Genomic DNA, 8,266 nt, shown 5'->3' with positions numbered 1-8,266 from the left:
AAAAAAAAAAAAAAAAGATTTATTGATAAATGTAATAATGATGTTTTTATTTAGTTGATATAATAAGAACTGTATAAGCTTAAATATGAGAGTAGATATTAAGGGAAAAAGAAAGGAAATATTGAGGTTGTAGTTTGAGATTTGTATTAAAGATTTTTGTATGTTACTGAACTATTGATTAACCCAGCCACCACGTTGTTTTTAAAATACCTAAATGTAAAAATAGAAAATTAATAAAAATATTATTAAAAAAAGAAATTAAGAACACATTCAACATTATACCTTTATACCTATGAACAATATTGTAACAAATGTTGTTCATAACAATGTTCATTATACCTTTCCAAACATTTCCTAGACTTGCAAACCATCCATCCATCCTTTATTTAGATCAATTCACACATTATCTCTCACTGCTGAAAATTCTCAGTTTTGTCTTTTTCAGGACTTGGCCTTTTCTTTCTCCCAGTATATATCATATATTTCTTTTGAGGTATGATCTAATTAATTCTTGAGGCTATACATCTTTCATGCTTGTCACTCTTTGTATATTGATCCACATTTATTCAGCAACTATCCATTCTAGCTTTTCTGTTTCACTATATTTGGTGTGCAGCATGGTACAATTGGCAGCGGCCACATCCTTGCCCCAACATCACTGTAGGCCCTTCACCACAGCCAACCCACCAGAAACTTTCATCTTCGGCTGACTCTCCGCTGGCGCTCCTCCCCTGGAAATGGTCTGCTGGCACTTCTCCCCCACCCCCTTGTCCTGGGTGATTCACCAAGGAACGCTTGTCCTCAGGCAATTCACTATATGGGACAATTAGGCGGATCTCCTGGTGGCTGGGTGGGGTAGGTAGTGGCACTGGGCTGGGATATGGGAGACATGGTGACTGCTGGCCACACAGCACCTCCAGCCAACAGCCCTTTGAAGCAACAAAGGGGACAAATGGGAGGGGATGGGAGGCTTGGCAGGGCAGGGGGAGACTGACATTTTTTTTAGAAATGTCATTCTGTCACTCATTCCCTAGACAATATCCTTGAGGATACTGAATTCTGCTACAGAAAAAGTGCAAAGTTATGGGAAACATATTGTTCAAATTAAGAACAGTTCAGTCAGAAAAGTTTTGAAATACCTTTCACAAAGGAGGCACACTATGTTTTTCCCTTTTAATTCCTTTATATTCGCTTAGGAAATTACAAAATTCTCTCAAAAATACTTCCTACTTGGCAATTAGAATTTAAAACTTACTTATATGTTTAATTATTATGTTTACTCATAGAATTTCCAAAATACTGAAAAGCGAAAATTAATAGACAAAATGAAAGCAATAACATTACAGTTTTAATGGAAGGATAGGTGGTTACCCTGTCCCTTCTCAGCAGTGACCCTTAAAACTGCTACTTTTTCCATGTAGCAATGATACTTTAAATGAATTTTCATTGTCTACAATGGAGAAAGTTTAAAGTAGTGCCAAACTACTTAGCTAAAATTAGCTGCTTGCTGAACATTAAAATTTTCCATCAAGATAAGAGAATAGCATGGATGGCCCACCAATAAAATTTCAGGACTAAAAATTACATAAGCCTGCTTAAATATATCCCAAGGCAAGTGAGGAAATTGTACAATTATTTCAAATTGTCTTTGCTAAAAGTTTCCATCATCATCTTGCCACTTCTACGTAATGTCAAGCACATTCAAATGGACTGTTGACAAACAGAAAAATTAAGCAAGTAATATAAAGATATGCCAAGTGGTGCTTGATAATAGACTTTTCATCTTAAGTATATTTTTTTCCAATGAACTCAAACCTCTGTAGACAGAACTACCACAGGGTTAATATGAGGTAAAGAAAACCATGCAAAAGTCCATCAGAAACATTAAGCTTTTCCTCAGCCACAAATCTATGAATAAACAAACTTTTCAGGAACCTAATACTAAGATGCAGTTTTTCTAAATCTGAACAAATATCATGTTCAACATGGTTCAATTTTTTAACTGCTTATATTTTGATAAATTCTCTGCAGTTTCAATAATTTTCCTTCTGCTTGAACTATAATAAAGATAGCTCAAAGCTTCTTAATTAACCAATCTAGAATGTCAGATAAAAAGCTTTTTCTAATACTGATAAAAATTGCAAAATAATCATATTCTGCGATCAATAGTATAGGTTCAATGTTACATTCAGAAAAGGCTTTTATTCTTCAGCCATCTCTATAAAATGTCATAATCTGTTTCACTCTCTTTTAAAGATTAAGAAACATTTGATTTGTTCATACTAGTCTAGTGACCACAATTTTCTAGTCAGACCACAATGTTCATTTTTATTTCTCCACAGTAATTATATATTGTACTTCAAAAGATATTCTTGCTATGAAAGTTGTTATGGCTAGATACAAATATTTTGTATGCAGGTTGCATATATTTCTTCTTATGTTAAGCATAACATGTACATTATGCAGGAAATTCCAATATGTCTCTATTGTTTTTTGAATTCAACAATATTCAAATCATTTTATTTTTATTGTACTCATTGTTTTTTTACTTAGGGTAAAACCTCTGAAGCTAAATGAAATTTTAAGCAGCCTGGGCAGGACTGTAATGGGGAATAACTGTTCCACTTTATTCTGCTTTTCCCAGACCCCAGTTCAAGAAGTCTTTCTGGTTCCAGGAACAGAATTCTGAAATGATTAAGAGAAATTGAAAGAGAAGGCTCCAAGAAAAAAAAATCCTACAAAGAAAGGATACAGAGTATAGATATAATTATAATTTTATTACAATTATAGCTATATATTATTACATATATCTATATATTATAATTAGATTATAAAGATATAATACTCTGATATAATACCTGATCAATGTCATAAGAGAAAAAAATCAGACATGGTTCTAATAGGAAGAAATCAACTTCTTTATACCAATATTCCTAACGATCAGTTGTTTTTTATTTTGGATCACTCATGTCCAATTCTCAGAACTTGCCTGGACAAATCCCTGCACGGTTTTTGGCAAGAGTTTTTGAATATAGTTTGCACTTGCCGCCTCCCTAGGGTTGCGAGAAGTGACTAATCCAAAGTCATTCAGCTGGCTTTGCATCTAAGACAGGACTAGTCTCTGAGGCCTTCACCATTACAACCAAACTGGCTTTTAGCTATCAACCTAATATTCTGTTAGAACATAAATCATCCATGGCACAAACTAACCGAGAAGTATAGTCAACATCTTTAATGTTGCAAAACGTAAGCAAAATGTCATTACTAAAAGCATACAAAATAAAATTGACAAATAACAGAACATGAAAGGGTGTTCAGAAAACCACCTTTTCTTAAATAACAATGTATAAATACACTTAAGTTTAAAACTTTTTCATACTTCTTACCCTCAAAATACATAGCTTCTTCTTCCTTGTTGTTTATACTTTGTTTTAATCAGAAATGCAAAGGTTTTTTTGTGAAATTCAAACTATACTGTAATAATAAAACATTATTACTGTATAAAAGAAGAATTTAAAACTATGCTTGTTAAAAATGGTTAAATCTCAGCAGAATCCACTCAGCTCTTAAATAAATTTACAAGTTCAGATATCCATAGATTTTGTTTTACTTAATACACAGTTTAACAACATGAGCTTTGTTATCCAAAGCTGTGAATTCCAGTTGGAACAAACCTTATACTTCACTCAGCTTTACCAATGTTTCATGTGACTGAATATAAAACTTTGTGGTATATATATCGACCAGAAACAACGGTCCAAAAAAGGACCAACTCCACCCACAAAAACAAAAACAAACCAGAAGAAAAAAAGGCTAATTTAATTATTTAACCTTTTACTATTATCAGTAAAATTAAGTGCCCCTTTTATAAAATTAATTGATGTCCTATCTTTATATACTGACCATTCTCGGTCTCATGAATAAATCCCTCTCAAATACAAAACCTCAAATACTCCTAGGTACACATACACACAAACACACACACCTTTCGTTCCACTAGAAAAGAGCAAAACAATAGGAAAAATTTGAAGGTGATAGGAAAGATAGCTATGGGAAAGAGAATTAGAAAAACAAGAGCGGAGGTCATGAGAAAATTAATAAAAGAGAAATCCCTATTTAGGTGTTTGAAAAAGGTAAACACTTTATTTAAGCAAAAGCTAATCCTTTGCAACAGTGACATCTATAACTCTTTACATATCTGTTTGATCTCTGTTCTAGTACTTATTATTTTTATTTGGTAGGTGCCTATACTGTATGTAAGTGAAGTACAAGACTTATATCTCCAAAGAATAATCCTGTTGAATGATAATAACTGTCCCAACCCTACCAGAGAACTTCCATGAATGACTGGGAATTTGAACATGGATCGTAACATCATACCATTTTACCACATTGGCTATCAATATCTAAGCATCTTCTGTTTTTCCCAGAAACTTTAAGATCTCCTGCCACACACATGGATTATTTGGGAGAAAATAATTTCATATTTCTATCTGATAAATATTTTTATATATGTCTATAAAGATGGCCTATTTCTTTGAGATTTCTTTCTCTAACTAGTTCAAAATATTATTATTCAGCAGAAAAATAGAGGCACTTGTCAAAATCAGGGTAAGGCTTATTAACAGAAAAAGAAAAAACATCTAATACATTTTCATTACAACACAAATTTTCTGTGAAAGCATTTTCTGCTGTTGGGATGCTTTGTCATTGATAATTGGCTCCCCTTAGAAGCCACTCAAATGGGAAAAATAAATTAAAATATCCCACCTACTGTGGTGATTTATTTCTTCTACCTGAACTTCAATGTATAGGAGGAAAGGCAGGCAGGAAAGAAGGTTAATACTATATTATTTCTCTATAAAGAAAAGGAAACTATAACAAAATAAAGAGTGTCACTGAATCTTCTACTGATTAAAAAAATCAGCACTTTATGGAGAAGAACTATATTTAAGATCTCATAAAAATAATTCAAGATTCATTACAAATTATTTCAGAAATATCACTTCATTTTCAGACTTTCTAAAATAAAAATACATTTTAGAAATATTAACATAGATTGAACATTTTGTCTTACCAAGACTGAATTCAAACTTTGGTTCATTAATAAACTTCTTGAGACCTATTGGTGAAAGCATATATTATATTACATTCATACATGAGAATATTTTTATTACATTAGTTATAACATTAAGGAAATTATTCTGTCAGCAGCATTTTAAACTATCAAACAAAAGCTGCCCTTCTCCATTTTTTTAAATCTATCACTATTTTACTAACTGGAATTATTTATACCCAACATAGACATTTTATCACCACTCTTTATTCACACCATTCATTATTCAGGTTACATACTCATTCCTTCCCCATAATAATGACAAGCAAAACATATTTTCACTTCAGCAGGTTACATGACTATATATTGAATACTATAAACATGTTAAAGTACTTTATATTCTTTAATGGGATTAGCCCATCCCACTTGCTCCTGCGGAAGACGCCTTCTTCAAATCCTTCTGCCAAAGAATTTTGCCTGGCACAGTTCAGGAGAAGAGCCTTTTCTGCTATGGCCCTTCCCTGTGGAATACTCTACAACCAAATATAAGGTTGGCCTCCACTCTCCTGCCCTTCAGGAAGAGCCTTAAAACCTGATTCTGCCAGCTGGGATGGAGCCCTGCAAGGGCTGTTCTACGCTGGGGGTGGCTGACAGGGTAGAGAGAGGATTCCCACTCCATATTGCCTGTCCTGTTGGTTTTACTCTTTAACTATTTTGTAATTTTAATTTTGTATTATATTTTATCAATTTATAACCCACTCCGAGTCACTGCTGCAGTGGGATGGGTGGCATATAAATCTAATAGATAAATATTGCAAGGTGAAATAATGTAAAATTATGAAGAATTTTAAAGTGAAATGTGGTTGTCTAAATCTCATAAATTCCAATGAATTTATTTTTAGTCTGCGGAAGACTACTGTCAAAGCCAACATGCTCAATTTAGTATGTTTAATTTAGGATATCAAGACTTTTGCTACTTCATTTAGAACAGCAAATACAGCTGTTACTACATCATTAACTATTGTAAAGCTTTTTGAAGCAGCTTCATAGTAATAGAGCAATGATGAGCACACTAAGCTAAATATCTAATGATTCAGAAGTACAATCAGCAGGGTTCAGCAGACTTGAGATATGAGATTTGGAGTTAACATTTCTTCCAATCTTATTGCCAATTTGTAAAATGGAAATATATTTTTTATCTATGATATGTGATGAAAGTCAGTACCTACACATTTAGAATAAGTTTTTCTAACGCCATTCACAGGATCATGATACAGCAGATAGTTACGTACTGAATTTACTTACTTGTGAGTTTAGATTCTGCATAATTATCTCCTTGTGCAGATGGAATAAATTGCTGTTCTTCCTCTGATGCTCTCTCTTCCTTGATATCCATGATAAATCTCTCAACCCAACAAATTTTAATTCACAGTTCTTCAGAATTTGCTTGGGTGCCACAGCCCAAGATCCACAGGTAGTCAGTCCTTGGCGCAGCTTTAAGATAAAGATCTGGGTCTCCAGGCTGAAATTCTGTGTTTAGAAAACATTTGACAAAGTTTCATTAATCCAAACGTTATCATACATCTTTTTGAAAATTGTCAACATGATGTTTCTAGCAACAATTTTGTACATCTTTCCCACCTGTCACCAAAACATAAATAATCAAGCTGATGTTTCATAATCAATCCTGGAAGTAGATGGCAGCATGAAACCTCTATTTGGTACATTTTGTCAGGCCTCTCTGGGCAACACAAAGAGCCGCAAAACATATTTCCCAGGAGATAAAGGCTCAGATGAATAGATGTACTGTTACAAAACTATAAAATCATTATAAAACAATTCCACCACCTGCAGTGTATAAAATGCAAGCTCAGTTTATAACAATCAGTGTTCAAATTTCTTTTGCTATTTCTCCTGCCCACTTTATGTAAAGGACTAGAAAGAAATCTCTTTGGGTAGGAAATACAATTTCCATCTATTCCTGTTTTTTGTTTTGTTTTTGTAACAACAGAATTTTATTTTGAGTTGTTTACTTTTGACTGTATAAAAACAAAGTTTCCTGTTTAGAATTTCAGCAGGTTTTTCCACGCTATTAACTTTAAAAAATATATTTTGCAGTCTGAACAGAATTAATCAAATGGATTTTTGAGATTCATTTGAGAAACAAGTATTCGTTATTTGTTTTTATTAAAACTATACATTTCACGTTTTATATATTCTTGTCAGAATCTTGTTAACCCTAACCTAGCCATGATCATGAAAAACATGTTGTTTGGCATTATAAAAATTGAAACCTTCACTGAAACATCCCTTCTTCCAGTCGCCGAGTTTCCATAAAATGAGCAAAAGTTCTGTTCTTCAGAGATGTAAGGAATTCCACTGTAGAACTCAAGAGATCAGTAGTGCTTTGCTTATTTGTTTTCTGATTTTGGGAAAAGAATGCCCATCTTCCCCACTATAATCGCCTTCTGTTTATGGCAAATTAAAAGGAATTACAAAGCTGATTTCCGGTTTGACATCGCAGACACCGCAGATGCTGGAAGGCGAGCTCCGTCTTCCACGTCCGATTTCACACCGCTGGGGGACCCTGGAAAGGGTCGAAAGTTGCCCTTGATCGCAGGAGGGTGGTAGCCCTTCCGCTCGATCCACGGCAGCTTTCCAAACTGGCGGACGAAAGACCAGCCATAGGAATATGGCTCGTCACTAGGCTGCAGACAGTGAAGTCAAACTTACCACCAGGCACTTCTAAAGCAGCGCGGATGAGACTGGGTGAGATCTGAACCTCTCTTTAATCCCAAGTAATTTTTTTGCTCCTGCAAAAGCTGCCCAAAATATCTTCCCCCTGTGAGGAGAGAGGGAAGGGAACTTTTATCCCACCCTCTAAGAATAGTAGCAACTGACTATCCAGGGGAGTTAAAACACTGAAAGAATAACCTTAATCTAACTGGATTTATATGGTTCTAGAATTTGGGGACCAAAAGATTTCTTATCCTTATCCAAGACCTTGGTTTTTATTTACAAAAAAAGAAATAAAATTGGAAAAAGAATTATAAAAAATTTGGACTAAAAAAACCTTAAATGGCATTGGTGACATCTTGTGGCTACGTTTGATATTACAACTTGTTATTGTCTAAAGGAGACTTGGCTGGAAGCTCAGACTACAGATAAGACTTTTTCAACCTTGACAATTATCAGCTGTGAGAAGCTCAG

The 8,266-nt window shown here is 34.0% G+C and overlaps 1 protein-coding gene across 2 annotated transcripts in view; it reads right to left on the bottom strand.

The window, feature by feature from the left end:
- The window catches only part of INPP4B (inositol polyphosphate-4-phosphatase type II B), a 134,571-nt gene extending 127,990 nt beyond the window's left edge, over positions 1 to 6,581 (bottom strand). For both annotated transcript variants that reach the window (XM_015817180.1, XM_029284388.1), the window contains exons 1-2: positions 6,362 to 6,581; positions 5,078 to 5,122 (exon numbers count right to left, since the gene is read on the bottom strand). In XM_015817180.1, coding sequence (XP_015672666.1) covers positions 5,078 to 5,122; positions 6,362 to 6,452 — 136 coding nt within the window. In that variant the 5' untranslated portion in view covers positions 6,453 to 6,581. The remainder of the gene's footprint in view (positions 1 to 5,077; positions 5,123 to 6,361) is intronic.
- Between the last annotated feature and the right edge of the window lie 1,685 nt (positions 6,582 to 8,266).

The sequence above is a fragment of the Protobothrops mucrosquamatus genome, unplaced genomic scaffold, assembly GCF_001527695.2.
Source record: "Protobothrops mucrosquamatus isolate PMUCROS unplaced genomic scaffold, P.Mucros_1.0 scaffold559, whole genome shotgun sequence".
Classification (NCBI taxonomy): domain Eukaryota; kingdom Metazoa; phylum Chordata; class Lepidosauria; order Squamata; family Viperidae; genus Protobothrops; species Protobothrops mucrosquamatus.
The sequence above is the reverse complement of the archived record's forward strand: the minus strand, read 5'-3'. Positions and strand labels throughout refer to the sequence as shown.